A 25,004-nucleotide genomic window follows, 5' to 3' on the forward strand; every position below is an offset into this window, starting at 1 on the left:
AATAAAACAGGTCTCGTCACATTTTGCACGAGAGACTTTATACGAGCACAAGAATACACACTTCCATTAGGTGATTATATGTGGACAGGAATGATTTGATATCGTCAGCTAGTCAGTCGGCTGGATGATACTTTTGTTAAACCTCTATGGATAGTCAATTCTGTTCTATAAAGATACAAAAATAAATAATCAGCTTTATGGGCCACTGTGAAGCTCTTACCTCCCATATCAACGCAGCCGAGTGTCTACAGCTCTCATCTCCCACCTTTTGCTTCCTAGAAGGCGTCTCCGGCTCTATGTTATCAACCCAAATGTTATTTCCAGGTCCATCTGAGGATGGCATTTCTCTGCCCCATTCCATGACACACATCAAGACAACTCCCACTGACAGTTTCTGCTTCACTGGCCCTGACCTTCGAAAACGAATCCAGATGTTTTAAGTGATGGACAGAAGAGGTGAAGACGGAGGGGAGCAGCCGGGGTTCTGGAGACAGACCGATAGTATTACATTAGATGGAAAAGTACAACCCCCCCCCCCCCCCCCCCCCACACTTGCCGGCGAACAAGTGTGTGTTCGCCGGCCTCTGCGACACATACATGAGTTAAAATGTGCTCTTCATGTCGGGGTCCAAACAATCATCTGAGCAATACGGACCATTTGAGGTTTAAATGTGGCAAAGCAGTTTTCACACCCGAGCGGAAGATGTTAAGTAATTTCCAAACATTGTCTCAGGTAAGGACCCCCCATTGTTTACAGCAGAGGCATGAGCCATCACGCCGTGCTCCTCTCGGTGCGCCAGGAGCCATGCGAGTGATTGCTCTTGCCGGTGAGCTCACTTAACCTCCACCCCCCCGCCGAGCTCCTCTGCCACAAAACTGCTCTTAATGGATGTTGCAAGTTCTTCTGTGGCTCGCGCCTTTGTCTTCAAACAGGAATTACGACTCCTATTAAATAGCTGTTTAGTTTTTTCATTTTGAGCTGCGTATGTAATCCCTTTTTATAAAATAAAGCACGGGGAAAAATTCAACCCAGCGAATGGACTACTTACAACCGAACAGGATCCCATGGTTTTTCATCTTTATCCTGATATAAACCAGCGCGCCCTGCCTTAACTTAACTACCCACATTCCCTCTTTATATCTGTTTCAGTGACAGATGGTAATGCCTCGCGTTCACTGCCGACAGTTATTTTATCCGGAACCTTAGAAAGCACAGCCAGCGCATATCTCTGCCCGGGCTTCTGAGCGAGGAGTGTTTTGATTGTCATGTTATGATTGTCCCGCCCTTTGAGCAACCATCAGCACACAGCGGGATCGCAATGTTTGTTTTCAAAGAAGATTCTCAAGAGATGGATTAATCAACATTTAACACATCGAGCCGAGTGTCTATGAGCTATATTAGGCCTCTTCCCCCCTGCAGCTGGTGGAATGAGGATGAAATTCCATTGGCTGGGGTTTTCTAGATTGCAGCAGTGTCACAGGGTTGACTTGATGATGGGCCAGCAAGATGTGCAGAACAGGATTATTGTCTAATTTCTGAATGAATTCAACAAATACAGATGATTTGAATGTGATGTAGTGTAATTTGGTAAATTACGTATTTCTGAATTGCTTTCACTCCGGCCTTCCCTTGGAGACCCAGAAGTTTTTGCTCAAAATGTTTTATTATACAGAAAACCACTGTTGAATACCATGGCTGGTTTCCACAATGAGCTGGGGCCATACAACATGCAACAGGGTCTCACGACTCTGAATTTGTGAGTAGCGGTAGATGTAGTGTATCCACTGCCTTCCACCACCGTGTTCCCCCTGGGAGACGGAGTCAGCATGGGTTTCCTCTGCTGCTTTTACACGTGTGGAATCCCTTAAAGCTGAAGCCCATGGATGGCCACTGGGAATTCTCTGTGAGCTCCCACCTCTGATAAGAAGACAGCTACCTTACAACAGAGGTAGAGGGTGGAAAGAGAAGATGACGTTGGGAGACTATGGAGGAGAGGAAGCGTAAAAAACCTCTAATTAAGAGATTATTTGAGGAGGGGAAAGTGTTAGAATTAGTGCTCTGTGTTTTGTTTTCTAGGCTTGATTAATAGGATGGATTTGTGGCTTGTAGGTATCGTGATGAATGGCATAAACATGAGGATAAACCAGGATTTCTGTGAGAGGTTCCTTTGCACAAACACTACGAAGCTGAGGGGGATATGGAGACCACTCATCCTCCATCTGATGAAATTGGAAGGCAGAAAAGGTGCCGTGTCCTTCAGCGGTGGCCTACTTTGAAAGTAAAATAGCAACTATTGGAAAAAACAGAATGCCAATACAGTACTTAATATGCGTGCATATCGGGCTCGAGCAATGCTGCGGAGGCACACCTGAGAGGAATATGAAACTCTGGGCCAGGTGCTTGGTTCCCCGAGAGAGTGGGGACTGGAGGGTTTGGAGAACAGAGGGAGTGTTTGAAGTCCTATAGGACGCTGCTGTTTGTGGGTGGTATGGTGGGTCACAAGCCTCAAAAACACTCGCTGCCACCTGTTTCTCTGAAATAGGCTGCCGTGCAATTATCTGGGTCTGGAAATGCGTTTGCAACTTGGAGAATTTATTTTTTACTGAGGGTATGTTTCTTGTCAACTGTTCTTGTTTGAAGATCTCATGGAAGAAGATGGACTCAAACGTTTCTCGGAGGAATTGATAGTCACAACTTTTCTTATTGAAAGTGTTTTAAATTGAGTCAGTGCTAAATCCTGGATGTGTGAGTAAAGGGAACCATTTAGACAAACAGCCAGTAATAGCTCACTATTTAAATCCATTCATTTTAACATTAGATTATATAAAAACAAATATGAATAAACAACATTAGTAAAGGTCATTTTTTTATTTTAATTTCAATAAATAAAATGTTGAAATGTTCTCAGGAGTCAGAGAGGAAGATGTTGGGAAATATTAGTTATTAAACCGTTAATGTCTCTTTATTTGATGTAGTCCCTCAAAAGTGTTTATTTTATTACAGCTCGTTTACTTAATTATTTGACAAACACAGTGTAGAAGTGGTCCCACCCCCCACCAGAAGCTCCTGGCACAGGTAACTGCTCCTGGGTTGAGAAATACGAGGTAACAGGGGTACTGTATCAGAATGAGGAAAACTCCTCCTCTATCAATAGCTTTGCATTCAAACAGGTCCACCTGCAGAAGTGTGCACAGGTAATGGAATCCTGCCCATACATACATGGACACACACACACACAGACAATTCTGCATTATTGTAGTTAGGGATTTCTGGCAGGAGTCTACTGTATATCCTTCCCCTCTTCCTGCACCTTCTCTAATACGGAAGCTTATCCTGTGCTTTCGGATCTGTGAATCCCCCCCCCCCCTCCTCCATTCACAGCACTGCCTGATGGATCAGTGGGAATCGAACAAGGAACAAGCATGCAATCGTGCTCCGCTTTCTTTTCAGACACGAACGTGGCTCAGTGTCATTCTCGAGTTCTGAAAGCGTTTGTCCTTTTGTTTGCTGGAATTTAGAAACGTCTCCAAATTCTGTCCTGTTTTTCCACATCTGTTTATGAATCCGTGTATCAGGACAGACGGGCACTGTGTGAACCACACACTCTGGCACTGTGCAGGACTTGTCAGTGGGTATTTTTCTACGGTTCATGTTGATTCCCTCGGACACATTTCCCAGGTTGGGCGCATCAGTCCAGGGGGCTGGTGCTAAAGAGAATGGCAGCAATAACCGTTTAGAGCGACAAATTGCTTAAGTGATGTACTTACATGTCAAAAGCACCACAAACTCTGCCGTTTAGAGCTGTAATGGCAGTGTTTCAGACAGTGTGTTTCACCAGAGTGGCGTCATAAAAGCATATCGAATGTGGAAATATAATTTATTTAGAGATGGTCGACTGCAGAGGACGGCACAGCACTGTACAACGCACTGTGATGAATCGCCTGGCATATTCCCCGCGTTAAACAGCAACGACCCTGTGTGGTAAAGTTTGATGTAGTGCTCTCTGAAGCTACCGACATTTTTTTGTTTTGCAGTGTGCAAAGCACCGTGTGTGCTTTAGTGCGTGCTCTATATCAAGCATTTAATAGATGTGCCACAACATAAACAGCTTGCGTGTATTGGACTGCATCGTCTCATGTATGTTTCAACACATTTTCTTGCATTTCAACCCAATTCTATCGCCGTAGGCTCCCGGAGAAATGTCATCATGATTGATCTTCTTTTTTTTTTTCTTTCTCTTATACGATTTGTTTTGGCAAAGTTTTGCAATGTTTCTTTAACCCCGTGCACTTAGGCTTTCTATATTAGAGGCAAATCAGAACATCGTTAAAGTCCACCTCACAACTGACTGGAGATAAACATCAGGTGCGAGCACAACCTGTGTTTATCTGTTGTTTTTTTTGGGGTTCTATGGGTGAAATGACAGTTGGGAGTAGAACACTTTGAGAATTCACATTGATCTGTTTTTATATAGTCTGTATGTGCAATTTTAAGCGTGTGCATATTCTGATGTGGATTTGTGCTCATATATATCTGAGTTTTTATTAACAGAGGTTGTTTCAGTCAGCCACAGAAGGGATGGACATGGGAGTCCAAAAAACATTCTAAAGGCACATGTCAAGATCAAGGCCAGTGTGCAAGTATTTGTGTGTTTGTTTGTGTGTATTTGTGAGAGAGAGAGAGTGAGATTGCAGTGGAGTAGGCTGACCAGGCCAAATCAACTGCACAGAGAACACACACTCCCGAGATCATCTTAGGCCATTGGATATGTATTTGCCCTCACGCAGTTCCCCTTCATCCAGCAGCACCTACTGAAAAGGCTTAGGGCAGCAGAAGTGTGTGCACTTGCTTTTGATCAGCACCGCACAGCAACTTTATTAAAGCACAGTGTGTGTTTCAGCACATGCCCTTACGCAATGTAGATGCAGGCTCAGTGACCTAATGGAGGCTGTTCTGCCTCTCTGATCTGACCTGGACATCCCTGAGCTCACTGCTCATCTGACACATCACCACGATAGACATCTATAAGATCCTGCTAGTAAAAGATATTGTACTCAGTAAAATAGTTTGTAGCATTCATATGCTTTTTTTCCTCGAATCGAGTAAATTCCCTGGAAGCCACTCTAGCTTTGGTAGATGTTGTATATCAAAAGTACGGCTTTTTAATTCATTGACTTAAATTCCATCAATAACAGTTTTGCTTTCAGTCTCCACCCTTTCAGTTTTGCTTATATATGTAGTGGATTAATTGAGCAGATTTTTTTGCAGACTAAACTTTAGAATTAACAAGAATTGTGTGTAATTGAGGCGTTCTGTTACTTCTGTTACAGTATGTTGTAGCTTGAGGTTGGAAACAAGTAGAATTATCGGTCACCAGTATAATATTGTATTGATCTGTTGTTATTCTGATAATATGCTTCACTTCACAAAGCAAACTTAATCTAGGTGACTGACTTAGTGCCTCGATATCCTTTTTAACACAGGATCATATGGTAACATATACTAGTCCAGAATCCAACTGCAGTACAACTACTGGAGTCAACAGGCGTGTGGTGTCAGAGACAGGAGCCTGTTTTACATACAGGGTTCTGACCTCCTGCCGTCTCTTTGAGAACAAAAGCCATTCTGTAATTATCACTCATTAAGCCTGACCCACCTGTTGTTATCCTCGCTGCCTAAACAAAGGATACTTGTAATCAGGATTTGAACCCTGTACTGTACATTGTGTAGTGTCAGGGGGGTGCACTCTCATAATCCCATTTTAAAATAATTACTAGGTTCGCTGCTATTCATGTCATGCAATTATAATGGGTTTCACATGAGGTGTCCATTTGTGTGCGTCTATTTACGGCTCCGCTCTCCCTGAGCACCCATCAAGGTCTCGTCGGCTTTCTTCAGAGATCCTGTCGTCTTCTAAATGTCTCTCCCGACAATTATGTCTCGCACGTCTCTTATTATATGTCTGTTCGCAGCCAGTGGAAGACGTGACTTCTCTGAAGTACTTATTTCATAGGAAGTGGTTTCCATGTACTAGAAGGCCAGAGGGTTTGAGTCCCTCAGTTCTGATGCAGGCCTTTTGGTAGCAGGAGCAGTACTTGTCCTTGTTTTTCCTATATTACGAGGCTCCTTTTTTCATTATCCTTCTTCCTCTACTCGTCTTTATTTCTTTAGATTATATTTTCTTAACTGTCCTTGACCACATTGTCACAACACCCATGCATGGCACACGAGTACTCCTTACCTGCAATTACTCTGATCCTTAAATTCTTAGCATATATCTATAAATAGGACATTGCTAGTTGTATATGCACAATAGTAGCACAATATCTAGTTTTGACATTGTTCAGTTCAGTGCTTACTGTGACACAAAATGTTAACACGCTAATGGTGGCTGACTGTGCCTGGAGGGCTTGGTGGCGTGACGGTCACAATGCAGCGTTTGCAATGAAGATGGTACCGGGTTTCATCAGAATGTTTGTAAAACAGCCACGATGCATGTGTATTCATCAAAATAGAACATAGGAGGAAGATAGACAGAGGAGTAGTCCTGGCAAACATCAAGCAGGTGAGGAGCTCAGCACCTTCTGCAGGTTTGTTTTTTTTTTCTACATACAAATGCAGTTCACGACTGAGTGCCTCTCGTTACGCTCATATTCTCCCTGCCTCGCTTTTAACTCCATGCCCAGGTGCCGCGCGGTGCATCTTTAATCAGGGCAGGCCTGCTTTGACACCTCCATGTCACCAGAGCACCCTTCTCTGCAGCTGTGAGAGGAATAGTTATCAAGAGGTGACATGAAGGAAGCTGTTGCTGCTTCAACAACACTGTGGACCCAGCGTTTCTATTCTATATACGTGTGTGTAAGTGTGTGTATGTGTGTGTTGGTGTGTATGTGTTGGTGTGGGTTCCAATGCATGCATTTTAGGGGCAGACATGGCACCAGCTGCCTTTTATGTGATTGGGGACTTACAGCTATACTGTTTATGTCTGTCCCTTCCCTGTTGATTGCCAAGGATAAACCCTATTTCTACTAACAAGCGTGAAGTCAAGCTGCCAGAAAGAGAAAAAGTCATTCCCCTCCTCTTGCCCACATCTCTCAGCAAACCTTGACATTCTCCCGCACAGAAATGTGAAGTATTTCTTAAGTCCTTTCATGCCTCAGTAGACAAATTGGATCAACCTATTGGTTAACCTTCACAAGAAGAAGAGATAATACTTGAGTGAATTTCTTAAAAAATAAAACATAGGCACGGTTGTCTTTCCCTTGTTTGACAACCTTTCATGAGTCACTCGTCTTAGCTCTTTGCTTAGACACACCTGCATGTTTCATTTTTTTACAAAAAGGAAAAGGTGGGTTGCATTGAGAGAGAGCGAGAAATAAAAAATATATAGGTTTTATTACCTTTTTTAGTCTCTTCACTCGCGGGCATGGCCTTCGACGGTTTATAGTTGCACAGGTCACAATTTACAGTTAGTTGTGTCTTGATCCAAGGTTGAGAGAAAATGCATCAATAGTGATGTGGCCTAAATACAAACCCAAGCAATTTAAGTTAAGCATCTTGTGACAGATGAAAAATCAAAGTTCTATTTATTTGTACTTGTTTAGCATTCCTATTTCCATACTGAAATATAATAAACAAGGAGCAGGGCTGTGAATGAAAGGGTAAAGGAATATCTGTGTTATAAAAGAAAGAAAGAGGGCAGATTATGTTATGTCAGCTAACAAATGAACAAAATGCAACCTTGTCGAACACACTGCAAAGTAGGACAGCCACTGCACAGACAAAACCCAAGCATTTTTTGTTTTTCTTGTGTACAGACAGTACAAATGGATCCAGGAGTGATATTTTGTCCTATTTTACCCATGTGTTGAAGGAAACAAATGCATTGTTCTAGAGTGTAGCATAAGAATATTGATTTGGAATAAGGAAAAATCCGGTTCATTGTAAACCAAGGGGCGTTTGGAATAGCCCGGCTCCAAGGCTAGACGTGTATCTGCGAAACCAAAGGGGCGAAACGGAGCCTGTCATTTTCATGTAACTTTTACCGAGACAGCCAACAGACTCATATATGCTACATCTAACAGGTGATCAGCAGTATAGGTGCACAGCTTTTAAAAAGCCTCTTTCACCACTTGTCGGGGGGGGGGGGGGGGGGGGGGGCTCTCCCTGGGCTTGGTCCCATGTAGCCCGATGTTGGAGAGGTAATAGAGACCATGGGGACATCAGTAATCCTGCCAGCTGTCCAAGGAGCAGCCTTAGCTTCAAATCTCTGTTCTTCATTCCCTCCCAGTGACACAAGCCCAGCGTCTGCGTTGTCTGCTGAATGCTTAAGGTGGACAGCATGCCTGGGTCTTACCGGACGCCAGGGGCAGCCATTTGGACCACCAGCTTATGCCCTCTCACCAGTGCTCAAGCGCATTGGGTCACAACGAGCTGCCTTGGCACAACCAGTGAATAGTTTCCTCAAACTGATTGGCTGTCATGCTCAGTCCATTCACTGCCCCCAGGAGCATGTCTCCATGACCAATTTAAGAGGCAGAGTCAGAGCCTTCCCACACTCCCTGCCTCTGAGAGAGAGAGAACAACAGTCATGTGTACATGTGGGCAGATTAAATGTACACGTTCAATCACTATACCAAGATCCATATCAGTGTCACTGCTCAGAATAAATGCTTTGTGGGATTTATCACGTGTTCAACATTGGTTTGTTTTGGTTATTTATTCCATTTTCACAGTCTGTTTTGGACTCATTTGTTCTATGTTGTTGTGATGGCAGATTTGTGACCCAGAAGAGACACTGCAGCTTCATTACATCTCCTGTAATCAATACAAAAAGTTAAATGTAAAAAGATTGAATGGATATTGGCTGTTGAGACTTGATTTAGATATTTAGACTCTACATATGTCAGAGCTCACATTTACAAGAACAAAATCCTAATTAAAGCCATTACTGAGTAATAAGCACATTTTATCACATTAACCCACACAATAATGTTTTGATTCTTCTTATTTGACAGATTCTTATAATTTCCATTGAAATCATTTATCATCTGTAGGAGTCTTTCCACTCTCTTCTTGGAATAGAAACTGGGAAATAGGGTCACTAAGGGAGATCTGTGTTGTTTCAATTAGAAGAGTAGGCGTTTTTCTTACTGGGCCCTGTTCCAGGTCCAGCTGTGTCCTTTCCACCGTGGGCTGAGCCTCTCCCTACATACCGAAAACATTACTGGCCCACGGGTCACATGTCACTCTGCAGGACACATCCTTCTCCGAATACACACCTTTTATTTAGACATCTTAGATAACCAGAACCAGATGGTTTTCGATGGCTCCAGAAAACTAGCAATCCTAAAAACTAAACAGGTGCATCCATATTTGTGGGACTGTGTTTTGACACACAAGGGTGTGCATGCACTCCGACTTACCACACTATCCACAGTTTCCATCATCATTATCATTATCAGCCACTTCCCCCACTCCCTGTTATCATTAGGGATGATGATGATTGCATGGTTGAGAGCTCCATCTCTTCCCCCAACTGCAGCTCCAATCTAACGCATCACCTTGACCTGAGAAGTATTTCTAAAAAAAAAATATCTGAAAACCTGCTTTGGCACATTGGCACTGTGAAGGTTATATACTATCAAACCCAATAACTTGAACTTGATGTTTCACTGCTTTGAGACAAGACCACATGTTTAGTGTTCTGTCTTTGGAAACACAATCACTGCAGATCTCAAAACTGAAAGGGAAGAACAATATGAATGTCTGGAAGTGAGAGGGACTTGTGTGTGGGAGTATGCTTCTGAGAACTCTGATAGCAGGAGGAATGGATGGAGCTGTGTGTATCTGCCCTGCAAATCGTCTTTGGGGTTGAGAAAGCAACCTCTGTTTAGCCTTAGTCTACGGGAGAAATTGGTCACAGCTGGATTTCACTTGGCAAGTTGTGCGTTCAGATCTGTACTGTGCTCTGTATTGCTGGAGGTCTCACTCATTATTCCAGCAATGACTGGGCCTGGCACTTATTTTGCCCTCTCCCGATTTGTTATCATGCCATGAGATGTTTAGCAATTCCTATGGTTCAATATGAGTTAATATGTAGAGATACTCAATTCCAAAGGAAGAACACACATGCCCGCACATTCACACACACACGCAAGCTGCAATCACAAAGTTCACAGACTTCACTTCAAGTAAAACCGTATCTGATTTAAGTTATGATTCCATCCCCTTCAAAGTAGCCACCTTGTGTGGCAGTACATCCCTTCCAGCACTTCTGCCACACTTGGAATGCTCCCTGGAAGTCCTGATCCGCGAGAGCGTCGAACACCATCTGTGACACGCGCTGGATCTCATTGGATCGCAATCTCATTCAGCTTGAATTTCATTTTGGAGAAGATGGCGAAGTCGCAGGGAGCCAAATACGTAGAGCAGGGTGGATGGAGGTCTATGATTGAGTTGGTGCCGCCAAATAATGTGCACACTTCCAATTCACAATGAGTGGGCCCATTGTGATGATGGAGCACCTGGTTGCAATCGTTCCGGGGTTCAGGTCTGTCTCACAAAAATGTCCTCTGTCAGGTGCCTCTGAACGTAGAGCAGAATGATCCAGGAAGATGAATTCACGATCGCATAAGCCAGCATATGTCAACATAAACCAGAAGCAGACTCTTGGTACACTTACCTTATTCTCTGGATGTAGACATACGTTCAATTATTGTCACTCTTCCTCCTACAAACATTCACAATCATAAGAAGTGTACATTTTTTGAAAACACTTTACTGAAGAGGTGTATATTAAACTGTTAGACAGTTTCTCAGGCTGTTATTTGTGCTGCTGCTGAACCCCCTTCAAATCAATGAGGATGGGCTAAAGAAAAGACACACACCTTTGTCTACATGGTCCAAAATTACCATTCAGTTACCTTTCATACATAATCAACACCAATTTCACAAATATTTTATAATACAACATAATTCATTTATATATGCAAAGTAAACCACCTCTGTGGAACTGGTATTTCTGTGGATCAGGCAAGGCCAGTGATTATTCCTCAGAACCCATATCCTTTAGACTGGCTGGCAGCTCTCCAGCAGCTCAATCCTCATTCCATGTCCCTGAAATGGAGGAAAGGGCACATGTTTGCAGGCAGATTGCACATTTGAGGGAATAAATTGCCTGGTGGAGGACCAGACTCCACATTGTCTGTTCCACTCTGTGTTCCTTTGCCTTTAAATATGTTTGTTGAAGACCTGTCATCTGCAGTTTCTCTTATTTCTTTTCAAGGCCCCTGCATTTGTGGTGTCTGGTAGCGGGGCTCAGTCGGAGAGTCTGTGTCCGGAAGTGAACATGTGGTAGTGTTTAGCTTAGTAATGCCCGGGGTTTTATGAACGTCTTGAGGGAGACATCGCATGGAAGGAAACCAGCACAGTGATTCTGGGCCAGCAAACAGACTGGATGTCCAAGTGTTGGAGAACTCTTTTTATCACAGCGCTTCCCCAGGGTATACCTCAGTCCAAGCCCCACAGAGAAGGCTTAACATAGTTGCCAAGTCATCGTTAATAAGCCAAATCTGTGTTTGCTCAAACATTCATGTATTTTTCCAATGAGAGCTCTATCAGTTTGGTGACTCCTTTTGGCACGAAGCAAGCATCCACTCCCCCTCAGTTAATGGAATGTCTGTTCTCACCAGAGACTTCTCTTCATGTGTTTATGTTGGCTCCGGTGAATCTTTCATGTGTTTTGTTAAAACATGGTTTTGAAACGCTTCCTCCCTGACACGTATCTCAAAGTTCCTCACCCCAGTAAGATAATATGTAATAATGAATCAGAGTGAAATACTAACGATTGACAAATCATAGGTGCTTGTCTCTTCTCAACCTTGCATGGCCATTTATCAAGTTAAATGCATTTGACCTTATTATTACCTAAAGAGGACCACCTGGCCCAATAATCAACTATGAGGAAGTTAGAATTCTGCATTTTACAGTGGGTGCAAAGCTTAGAAGTCATTGTTAATATTCAAACAGTTTGTTCAGATCTTTCCTGGACTGAGGTCTCCTGAGCATAACTTACATTACTGTCACCTCATTTAATTCAGCAACAATGAATAGCTTGTAAGACAACCTGACACAGAAGAAATGCATTTGTCTCCAACCATTCCAAAAAAGGCTAATGGAGAGCCCGATATGATTTAAACCAGGTCAAGTAGGCCCAGTCTTCACAGTTCAGAGTCGTCTCGCTGGTAGAACAGCTTTTCTCTGTTCAGCAGATATTTTAACTTCTGCCTTCAAATTTCTTCTGCTTTCTAAAATGTCACTGCAATACTTGTCCTTGGCTAGTGTCCCATTGTGTGAGCAGACATCTCTGCTTTGGATAATATCTTGACTGTTATATCATATTCCAAGAGCAGTGTCTCTTTTTTACAAAACTTTACAACATTTAAATCATTCATCATCACATTCTTTTGGGAAAGATGTGTATAAAGAATGGATACTGAAATTTGTGTGGAAAAACTGTATTTGATAACTATGAGTTCTAGTCATGCTTTGATACAATTAAAAGTTCAGGGTCATTTATTTGACTTTTTTGCTGTGGCTTTTTTATTTGGCTTCTTCCACTGTCTCTATAAGTGCTCTTTTGGGTTGGTTCAGTCAGGAAGACTGATGGATTGGAAAGACGCCTACACCATTTATCTTTCCCCGCTGCCATCCACAAAAAGTGCTGCTACAAATCTGCAAATCTGAGAATCCCCCCAATGTTTGATATGTGGCTAAGCAATTTAGGAAAGGTCTTATGAAATTACATACACTGTGTCGATCAGAGACAGATTCTTTCAATTAATCTGACAACCTGTCATCAATCAGATTGAAAATGAAAGTGAATGGATATTTGTATTACTCTGTCACAGTATCTCATTTTAATCTTCTAACTTAAAGGATACGTCATGTGTAACTTTTCAAAGTCAACAAAAACATGTTTCATGAAAGGACATTATGTTTTTCTATCTGATGTGACTTTAAGTCATAATCTTGCACAATGGCTTCAGACAACCAGAGATCTGCCAAAAGAAAAACATCCTACCCCTCTCTGCTCATCACAAATGGCTCTTCTCAGTGTGAAGGCTTGGGAGATTCCATTAACAAATATAAATCTGTCCAAGAGGGATGGCATTGTTGGCGGAGTATTATATTTCAGCCGCCGGACAAGAAGTGAAACACGTTTAAGTTTTGGCGAGCACTTTGATCAGCTGTTATGGACCCACATTGTTAGACAGGTTAAGCTTTCCTGGCAGAATAAATAGAGATGGGCATGTGTCTGCACACGTACAAGAGACAAGACTGAATCTTTTGATCAAAATCGAAGTTGCCCTAAGTCTGGTGCCATGTGGTGCATGAAGTCTCTAGCAACCAGCAACTATTTGGAGATGTTAGAAATAAATAAAAAAAGCTTTTGTGTTGTGGCTATCCATTTGGTTGGAATAAGCCTTCTATAGTCATTCTCTCCTGATGAAAGCATGCAGGTCCTCAAGGGCCCATCAGTCCACATGCACTGCTCAGAGGAAGCATCTGACACCTTCCTTCCTTCCTTCCTTCCTTCCTTCCTTCCTTCCTTCATCCGCATTTTCCTCTTCTTAATTACTCATTTCAAATTTAGTGGCAACTTCATATCATTATAATTGTGGATTTCCATTCACAAATGTTCCCTCAACAAAAAACTCTTTGGCCAATGAGCGTCTCTGAGCTCCACCGAGTCCAAAGTTAAATCTGCCTGTTGTGTTCCGTGCTCCGAGTCGACTTTTAAGTTAGAGTGCAGAGTTCTGTTGGTTTCTAAAGAAACATCCTCTGATCTTGACAGAAAATCAAAACATAAGACTCTATGTAGCATCGGTTCATACTTAACACCCATTTTAGCACTTCTTAATACAGTAAACAACTGCCTCCCTGATGACATGTGTTGACAGCGAGCACTTGAGTTAGGCAGGTGCCTTCAGCAGTGCTTCTTCTGGGTGCCCTGGAGATGTTGCCTCTTTGATTGTTTCTTCAAATATGCAAGCCAGCGCTATGGGAGCGGCTTGTTTGTTCTACATTTCCTGGGAGACTCCCACCTTGAGTTTAAACAGAGCAGTTGTGATGATTAGCAACAAAGCGAGCTGCCTCTTCCAGAGCCACTGGGAGGAGACAGAAGGGGCTGAGGAACTCTTTTGTTTAATTTAATTTTGCTGCTTTTTATTGTTTCTTTTGTGTAGAACAATCCAGCTCTCTCCCATTCTGCTACCTCGTTCACCTACTCTCAGTACTTGTGTCTGTACATGTACATGTATAAGTACAAATAAAGAGTAGTACACAAGGACATGGGGTTGGATTTAATAATGTCTTCATTATGAAAACACAGTTCTCTTCATTCAGTCCAATTTGTCTGTTGTGTTCAGTCACGTAACAGAGACGTAGATGTGTAGTGTGTAAAATGATCTCTTTGAACAAATTGCATATAACATAATCATAGTTTTGTTTTCACCAGTGTTTAATCATCCAAAGTGTACAAATTGTTATTGTATTTGCCCTAGAATGGGAATTTACATTTAAATACTTATTATTGTTATATATTTACATCAGGAGTGGCTCCACCCTGCGGAGCCAAACTGGACAAACTAAACACATGTTTGAGTTTTTAGGACAACTGAAGGCTACCACAGGTTGTCTTTGTTGGCAAGGGGAGGGTGAGATGGGGGGGTGGTGCAGAGCTGCAACATGCAACTCCACCACTAAATGTCACTAAATTCTACACACTGAGCATTTAATGGAGATTGAAATTCTGGGGCGGAGGGGGGGGGGGGGTAACACAATTATCTCCTTGGCTCGAGCAAGTTGACAGACAGGGCCTGAGGGAAGGAGCCGCTCCTATCAGCCATCTACCCACCGTCACCATGACAGAAACGTTGGCACACACAAACAAATGAAGAGGGGAAATGTATCTAAAGGAGCGTGCTCTGAAGCTGCATCTGATGATACCGCACATCATGTAGTGTCAGTGGGATGATGAAGGAGGCCGTCGTCCATCACATCTCTCTTTCATCGGCTTTATGGTAAACCATGTGTGTAGCCGTCTCACCAGTGTGGGTCTGGACACAAGGAGCATATCATATTTTAAAAGACATAGCTCACAGTTTTTCCTTTTACACTGTGAAATGTCCAATTCTCTTTCTTTCTCAAATTATTGCACTTATTGACACATCCCTGCATCAGGGTTAGATTGTTGATAGCAGCCGTTTTGTTTTTGTCGTTTATTAAGAGAAGAGTGATATTGAACCAACATATTCAAGTTGGCCTGTATGGAAACTATGGTGTTTAATTGGTTTATGCCATCTGTTGCTGTCTTACCCATCTTGGTCCGTCAGCTCCGGGTTTAACATGCATAAATGTATTTGCATTCTAATGCATGCAAATTGTTTATTTCACCTTGCTGTAGCAAATGATGAATAGGAATTTTGAATGTCATTTAAATCTTTATTTTTCCCTACATCTGAAAGCAGCCAGTGTGAGATTGTGATTAAAAAACCTGACGTACTGTTTTAATTGTGAAAACGTTGCTTTTTCCCCCTGTAGTGAAAAAAGAAGCGAAGGACGAACCCGACAACAGGACGCCTCAATTCAAGAAGAAGGTGAAAGAGCTTCGCATCTTGGACTCTAAGACGGCACAGAATCTCTGTAAGTATCTACTGTTACGTTTTATAAAGCTGACATTTGCTAGCAGATCACCACACCTTCAACACCATTGCTTCACCCTCTCTCTCTAAACTATGACCTTTTATATCAGAAATGTCAGTGTTGTTTTTCACGCCACTCCAGGCCCTTTCATACCCCAACAAAAACACATCAACAAAGCTGTTTGTGGTAAACAAACAGTAGAAATCCCCTTAACATTGATGGTATTTTAAGTCCTTTGGGGAAATGTTTTCTTGGCAGTTGTTTAGCAGTCGCCGCAAGTGCATATAGACCGAGTTCAGGCTCCTTGTCTGTAATCATGTGTAAAGCATATTTCTATCAGAACCCGAGCACTAAAGCTGGATGTAGGGGATTTTAATCCCTAGAAGCAGAAGTGAACTAAATGTCTAGTGAACGCTGGTTTATTTGCCTGAACCACCACCCTTCTCTTTATTTTAGTATGGTGGATGGGATGTTTTTTTTGTTTTTAGTTCGGGCTAATTTCAGGCCTTCTGCCTCAAAATCTCACAAACAGCTCAGCCTTGGCACCTCAGTATGAATCCCCTTGATTTTAAGCCCATGGAATGTTTGTTTGAATTCAAAATACACAAAAAAAAACAGAGTGACTGCTGGCAGTGTTGTGTTAATTGGTGTGTAGAGCATTTCTTATTGTTTCCCCAGCTCTTTGGGGTTTTTATCCTCGGCCTTGATGCACATTACCTCAGAGATACTATGTAGATGATGACACCTCATGAAATATGCATGTCAACCGCTGAGATTACAGGTCGCCCTCCGTGCAACCCCTGCGCGAGCCCCTTTGTTTGTCCATGTCTCTCCTCCCTGTCTTCCTTAAAGGACATGGGGAAGGGTATGCAGTGGCACAGTGCACACTGTAAACTGAGCGTGTTTAGAGGTGGTGCTGTATACTGTGGGTGAGAACTGGAAGCCAACCAAAATGTTAAAATAAGCAGGGGGATGCGTGTAAATCAGAGAAACACCAACCGTTATTTGTGCCTCGAAACCAATTTCCATCCTGTGTGCTGCTGATACATTATCTTCCGTGAACAGAGGGCGGATGAATGAGTTCATCAGGCAAAATATTGGGGTCTGATGTCAGAGAGGGGCATGTGGCATGAACATAAGGATGACACATAGAAGCGTCTGTGTGTGTGTTTGCACATTTCCGAATGTGCCAGTGTGCGCATGTCACCGCACTCGTGTGTGCGGGCTGCCAGGATGTTGATAGGTGTCTCTGCCATCTTTGATTACCGCCCGAGCAGATGGGCTTTGAATTTGTCATGAAGCAGGAATAAGTGCAGAAAATCTCACTTCCAGAACGGCGAGGGGCGGGGGGGCGCATGTTGTCCTACACGGCTTCCCAGAGTCGCTGAGACACATCAGCATCGTAGATCATTTTCACTGGCTGCTGCGGAACCCTGTAAACTCCCTTTCATGTGTCGCGGTATGGAAGGTTCAGTGGGTAGAGGAGCAACGTGAAGGACGGGGATGTCAGTGCCACTTTAAGTATTCATGGTACAGTGGTTATTCATACGTCTAATATATCCTGTCTGCCATCCGTCCGTCTGTCTGTCTGCCACTACCTGTGGCTTTTACAATAGGCTGCAGGTGAGCTTTTGACTTCTCACTAAGATCTGAATTAAGAGAAAATGCAGACATAAGACATGGGTTCAAACATATTATTATCTAGTGAGATCTATTTTGACTATGATCCTACAATGAGAATAATTCTGTTACCCATTTCACTTTGTTATTAAAGCAAAGGGTTTAAACATTAGATAAAATGTAGTTTGTTTCTGTATTGGCTGACACACCATGCTGTGAATAAAAGAAAAGACTAAGAAGTCTGGGTAAAGAGAAAATATGCAATTATGTGATCCGAGCTGTGGAGGAACACGGAGCCGGGTACAGCAACAATAACTCTGTACTTAATGACAACACACTTCTTGATTTATTTAGAGTGCACTGTGCATTGAGTGCAGACCTCAAACCAAGAACAACAATAACTCATTTGAATCATCAGCTCATTTGTAGCCTGTTTTCAACGTAATTTAAAAAAAGGGAAAAAGGATTAATTGTCACAGTAGTCTTTAAAGTATCTTTGAATTCCACAACGGATACAAAAGTTGTTATATGTTCAAGCTGCATCTATGGAGAACCACTGCACCAAACTTGCATCGTGCGGCAGAATCTACTTTTACTTGGACAACTATTCTTTTTTGCCACAGTTAGACTAGCACACAGCTTCAGAACAGGTGCAGGCTGACCACACGCCACAGTGGCACACAGTAACCAGAAAGGTAAAGATGCATCTGCTAGATGGCAACAACAGTTGGACATCGAGAGACAATAAGGAACATACAGCAGTAAAACAGCAAACGAGAACGGAAGGAACTTCCATTAGACAGTAATGTAGCTCAGTAAAGTTGCAGTAAAACCAATGGGGTACATTTATAAATAAATGAACGTCAACAACAAAATGTGGTTTGTTTATTATGTGGTATAAACTTCCCTTTCATTCTGCAGTGCTCAGTCACTAACATCAAAAGCCGAAACATTAAAGCCAGGATGTTTAAAGTTTAGTGAACACAAGCTACTCTCCCTTACTACCAACAACACACCAACCATACTTTAACAACCAGTTTCCTGTAGATACAGACTGCACAACACCAGGAGAATACGTCCCCTGCTCATCCAGACTGCAGCAGCTCGACTGGTCTTTAAACTAAATTCACTCACACTACTCCCCTTCTCATCTCCCTTCACTGGTTACCAGTAGCTGCCCGCATCCGCTTCAAAACACTACTACTTGCGTACCGGGTTTGCGAACAGATCGGGTCCAGTCTACATCCAGGACATGGTCAGACCACCCACCCCAGCTGGTCCACTCCGCTCTGCATCTGCCAATCGGCTTGTTGCTCCCTCACTGCGATCTAAACACTCAACTGAATCACGACTGTTTGCCATCCCGGTTCCTAAATGGTTGAACGAGCTCCTCATTGACATCGGGACAGCAGAAAGTCTACACATCTTCCCCCGCAGACTAAAGACACATCTCTTCTGACTACACCTTTGATTAAAAATAAATATATATATTTAGCAGCACTTATACAGCACTTACATATAGCACTTTGTAGTCGGCTTTCTAGAAGATTATTGTACTTACATGATTCTTGTTGTTCAGGGTTTGTACCCTCATGGTTGAATGCACCTATTGTAAATCGCTTTGGATGAAATCCTCAGCTAAATTAAATGTAATGTTGTACAAGCATACTTTACACCACACTTCAAACACATTATAAATGGCGTTACATGTGAGTGAATGGATCACATAGTTACAGATAATTAAAAAGGAGGAGAAAAGACTCCCAACCTCCTTTTGTTGCACGTAGAATGCGGACATCAGGTCCCAGTGCTGGAGCCGTATAACAGCTGCTGAGTGAGTCTCCTCCAACTCATTACCAAACCTCCACCTGTGACTTCCACCTGGATACACCATCAGCTCCAATTTCCACTGTAGACACCCCACCTGGAGATTAACACACCCACGAGGCTGTCCCCTCAGGCAAATTCAGTGGGCTGCTTCCCATCCGCCCAAACAAAACCACCTAGTTTCCCTGGATGACACCATTATCGTTAACAAGTGCAGCTCATGTATTCCTATTTTTACCATTAATATTGTTATTTGTTTTTATTGTTATTTTGTTGTTTGTGGATTTTTTTATTTAGAATCAAGGATGGGTGGTATTATTGTGGAACCTTTCATTGTCCGGGGTAAATGTTGATGTTTTTCTTCCCATTGTTTTTGTCCGGGTGACACCAACTATCCTGTTGAGGGGCAAAAAGTGTGTTAGTTTTTCCAAGTGACAAGTTGGGTCTGTGGTCATTCTGTCTGAGGAGCGATGAGTGCAGAAATGTGTCTTTGAACCCTGCAGTCTAATAAAAAAAAAAAAAAAAAAAAAAAGGAGAGGAAATGACTCTCTTCTCTCTCCATCACAACAGCAATTTTCTTGGGCTCGTTCCGCCTGCCTTATGAAGAGATCCGGGACATTGTGCTGGAGGTGGACGAGGATAGACTGAGCGAATCACTCATCCAGGTAAGACTGATGTTCAGTGTGGTGTGTTCGTTTCTTCACTGTCTCTCACTCACTCACACACACCCGTATATATCTACACACACATGCACACACACACGCTTATTTTCATCCTCTGAGAAATGTGTGTTTGTGTGTGGGTGTGTGACAGAGCGACTCTTTGTCCATGTTCATGTGAAAAGAAAAAATGTGTAGTTTTTTAATTTGCGGTGTCTGGCTGGGAGCATGGCAACCCCATTTTGGTATGGTCTTTTAATTTGGACAAGTCAGCCTGCTCATTCTCATGTGGACCACAGAGACCCCCCCCCATTCAGCCTCTTATAATGGATGGTGAAGGACAACACTTGGCAGAGTCTCCTCAACTCCACCCTCCTTTCCTTTTGCCTTTGTCTTAAGCCGTGATTGATGAGCCTCCTAAAGGCTACTTGTTTTTGCTCCTATTTTATTTTTTTGTTTTCCTTGTCTCAGAAGGTATTAATTGAAAGCAGGGCAGGTGCATCCGAGGTGAAGATGCATCATTGGGCTGCATGAGCCTCAGTCTGCACTAATATTTCTTGCACTGTCCTCATGTCAACTGTTGCTGTGGTCTTATTATCTTTTGTTTATGTTTTATATCAGTAGAAGAGGGTGCAGACCTTTGGGGTTGAGCTGCAAATAGAAGATTTGATTGCAGGATAATATTGACAGAGATGCACTGTGTTGTGTTTCACGAGTGTTCTATGTGAGATTGATATTTTTAGATATTTTCCCCAACCAGCCTTGGGCATTGTCCGAGGTCTTCCCTACCTTGGAGAAGTAATTCTATAGACTTACCTTTGTGCTGATATGTATGTCCTTTCCCACATGGCTTATCAACAATACATTTTGCAGTAATCTGCCTATTCCTCACTGCTTGGATCCCAGACACTATTAAATATGGTGGAGTAATATGCGCTGTATTAAGATGGGTCCTATCCAGAGAGGCGCCCTGCAGGACTATTTTTCTGAGCTCTGATAACCTTTAATTGGCTCACAATCTGGCAGAAAGTGCAGCGTGCACGTTATGAGACGGCAGACCCCCCTCTGCTTCGCAGCGGAGAAAGGAAGTTAAGGTGTTGACCTTTACCGACCTTCAGCCTTTCTTTTGCGAAGTAAAAATACTCCATCTGCCAGCAGGACAGCTGTGTCCTCAGCACCGAGGTCTTGTTGCACACAGCACCAGACAAACGACTGGGCTGGTTTACAGCACGAGTGTGGAGCAGCGGAACAAAGCACTTCTCTTGCCACCCAGCAGGTACCCCTGACCAAGATACACTGAAGAAAGTGGTCGGTAATCTGCTTTAACTGTGAGCTCTTGAATAGTTGTAGCTCTTCTCAAGGCCGACAAGGCACTGGTACCGATTTAAACGCACAAAAAGAAAAAAAGTCTGACAAACCGAGACGAGATAAAAGCAACCCCTTGAATTCTCACACGTCTTTTGAAGTGATGCATTTACAGGCATCAGCTGTGACCTTTTTAGATCCATTTTATTCAGTGTTTAAAAACACAAGGTTCTTGTTTCCACACGGAAGCAGCTACTCACTCTGTTTGAGAGAGATTCTGTTGTTCCTCCATATCCCTCTTTAATAAATATGAACCAGGACTCTGAGGCTGCTGAAAAAGAGACAGGCTCAACAAGGCTCAGGAGAGGGAGACAGTTAACACAAACATCTGGGAACCAAGCTAATGTCACAACGTAAAGGGGCGGGGGGGGGGGAACCAACTGAGTTAACTTATCAGTGCCCACATTGTGTAAGTGAGCTTGTTAATGCTCAAGACCAGAGTAATGCTGGGACTCTGCAAATAATGCAAAGCTCTTAAGAATATGTGTGTAGTGGGATCGGTATTCCGTGGTCACATTAATTTATTCAAGTCAAATTGAGCAAGCGTTTCCTCTTACTTAGTTTGTTCCCTTCATTCTCCACGACGATCACCATCTAATTGACAATTGCATATTAAGTAGATGAATATAAAGTAATGAAATCAAACCCTTCACCAAAGAAAGCATGTTGCCCTCTCCGGCTCCAGGTCTGAATGTCAGGGTTGGAGAATTATACTCCCCTCACGTAATACTCCTGCTGCTGGGAGACGGTGCCAGCGACAGTTACGTGAGCGAGGCAGTGGGAAGGTCTCACATTGTGCCGAGTGCATTCAGAAAGCTCACGGAGTGAACATATGTTGGCAGAGCAGGGGACACACTGAAGGCGTCCAAAGCCTCCTGCTAGTAAGTTAAAAGACAGCATCGGAATTGAAAGCTTCACATAATTGTATTTATTATCAGGTTGAACCCACTCACTGAATATGGAATTTATTTTTACTTCCTCTCAAATGTTGTGCCAGGTCTTGAATGTATTCCCAATGTGACGCTGGGTGGATGAAGATTTGGCAAATTCTCCGCTGTCCTTTTATCACTCAAAGTTTCCCTCTGTCTCTGTTTGCTTGTGAAATGCTCATTTCTAGAGAAACTCATCTTTAATCGGATATTTCATGGCACACGGTTGCTCTGGTGGCTTTTGCTTCTTGTGAAGAACTGAAAATCAGATCTTGTGTTTGACGGACAGCACAAATTGCTCTTCGAGGAAAAAAAGTAGTGTGAATGTACACAGTATTTTAAAGGTAAACTTTGACAAGAGACAGACAACATTTGTATTTATGTGCGAACGTTGTTTATTCACATCTCGTGAAATAGGAGCTAGATGATTATAGAATACAATCATGCAGAAATGAGCTCACACTTTTCGGGAGGAAGCGAACGACACATGCCCCGAGACTTGGAGACTTCCTGCTGGGTGACACAGTCCTGAGTGTGGGCTCCATCTGCACAGCGCTCATCTCCACTCATTATGCTGATTAATCACTCTACACCACCCACTTTCAGCCACACGCCAATCACCATTTATCCACATGGACAACACACACACACACACACACACATTCAGAGTGAATGCGTCGGCATGGCTTGGGCAATTACAAAGGGAGATGCATTTACCATCTTGCTAATGTTAAGAGTGGGTGAGTGGGTGCACCGAAAATACACACAAATTAAGAAAGAGATAAAAACAAGATGGATGGAAGGAAACATATTTAAATAAAGGGAATATGTACGAGATGCAAGATGAGGCTGGCATTGCCTCTGATCAACCCTGGTTTATAAACTGCTGTGCTCCATTAGTTGTTAGTTACTTTTCACAGATAAATATCACCTGCAGCTTCCGCATTTAATTTATTTATAAAAAATATAAGAATTGTTTGTTAGGAGGCTAAATGATTTCTAATTGAATAACCCTTGTTGGCATAGGTACCACCCTGAGTAGCTACATGTCATTACAAATCTAATGACATGTCTGGGAGATGCACAGTTGCTTGGGACATCCATACTTTGCTTTGAGCTCCAGTGAGTATTTATATATGTTTATTTAAGGGTAAAGTAAAACATGTTCCAAGCTTGGTATTGATGTATTGTACTTGACCGGCAGTTCTACAAAATTTGCTTGGATTCACAAACAGTGAAACATGGAGCAATGATAACCGATGGCTCCGATTTACCTGGTCTCGTTGCACTTGACAAAAGAGGAAAATAAAGCGCCACAAAATTTGGCCCAGTTCAAAATCCTTCTGCTGGGTTATTTTTGCACAGAGCGGTGACAAGCAAGAGGGGAATTGACGAATGGACGGAACACTGAAAATGGAAGGAACCCAGGAAGCAAGAGGTGTTCATAATGCATCTAAAACTCTGTAACTCAATCTTATTATCTCCCGTCTCCGTCGACATGTCTAATGTAATGATTTGTCAGCAGAATGTGGCGGCGCGCTGGCCTTGAAGCACCCCCACCATGTGTCACCCTGGCAGAGTAGATAGATAGGAGCTGATTGGCTCTCCTTATTCTGCATTAGGGCCCATCAACGCTTCACAGATGATGTACACATCCCTGAATGCTGTCAGACAGTCCGGGCTCTCAACAGTCATCCGGGCTCCGTACCAATCCTTGCAATTCAACACTTATTTCCATCTCCAGGCAGCCGGCGTACAAACACAGACGTACAGTACATGCAAATGGGAAGACGGGGTCAGTTCTATCCTTCATCTCCGAGCCGCTGCATGGCCATTTATCATCCCACCAGTGAGTGTGTGTGTATGGCCGTTGCACAGGAGCCCACACACACACACACACACAAACACACACACACACGTGTTTGCATGCAACCTCTCTCTCTCTTTCTCTCTCTCTCACACTCCCCTCTCTCTCTCTCTCTCTCTCTCTCTCTCTCTCTCTCTCTCTCTCTCTCTCTCTGTGTCCTTCTCCCTCTATCTCATTTCCCTACAATATGCTTAGTGCTGGTGGAGAGAGGTCACTTTTTCATATCAGGTCAGCTTCAACAAATTTAAAAAGACATCAGAGCCCGGCCGCCCCCACCACTCTGTACAACAATGAGATGAAGCAACAATCAAAGGCAATAATGAACACTGGCGCAGTGAAAACAGATCGAGACTCTGAAAGCTTGGCAGAGGTCTGCCTTTAAAGGGCCGACAGCCTGACAAAGCTTTTCTTTTTTATTGTTGGCTGGCAGCGGAAACGGCAAGGGAAGGGTCCTGTAGACCTTGTTTGTGTGTAAAAGAGTCAGCCATGTGTGCTCTGGGCTTCAGGGGCCTGGTTGCATTGTGTTTGTGTTTAGTTTGACACTACAAGACCCCCAGAACGCCCTGAGCTCAGTGAATATTCTACCTCACTTGCATTGTTTAAATCGCTGGCCATGACCTTCCTGTCTTTGATTTAACTTTTCTCTCCTTTTGTGCTTTGATTTTTTCCAAAATCCCCCCCAGCTTCTCTGCACCCCCGCGGGGAAGTCTCAACTGGCATAATGATGGTATTTGGTCCCGTGCCCTCACTGGTCCTGCCAGTGGAACACAAGGAGGTTTAAAAACTGCCCAGTTTGTTAATAATCAATAACAGTTTACTGCCCAGGTTACTCTATTAGTTTGTGAGTATAATAACATTGCAACTTATTAAGTTTTGTCCATTACCATGTTATTTGTGTTAATTTGCAATTGCATTGTCTTTACTAGCAATACTTATTTTAAAGTGCATCAAATGGGATATAGTTTTGTTGTAAGCTCAGGCCATGCTTTTATTTATCAGTGTTCACAATGCATATGTTTAAAATGCTG

At 42.9% G+C, this 25,004-nt stretch overlaps 1 protein-coding gene across 4 annotated transcripts in view; it reads left to right on the top strand.

Moving 5' to 3' along the window:
* diaph2 (diaphanous-related formin 2) overlaps window positions 1–25,004 on the top strand; it is a 329,090-nt gene that overhangs the window by 168,186 nt on the left and 135,900 nt on the right. For all 4 annotated transcript variants that reach the window (XM_062393632.1, XM_062393635.1, XM_062393633.1 and 1 more), the window contains 2 exons: window positions 15,608–15,709; window positions 19,727–19,821. In XM_062393632.1, the coding sequence (XP_062249616.1) occupies window positions 15,608–15,709; window positions 19,727–19,821 (197 nt within the window). The remainder of the gene's footprint in view (window positions 1–15,607; window positions 15,710–19,726; window positions 19,822–25,004) is intronic.

Source organism: Platichthys flesus, chromosome 8, assembly GCF_949316205.1.
Source record: "Platichthys flesus chromosome 8, fPlaFle2.1, whole genome shotgun sequence".
NCBI lineage: Eukaryota > Metazoa > Chordata > Actinopteri > Pleuronectiformes > Pleuronectidae > Platichthys > Platichthys flesus.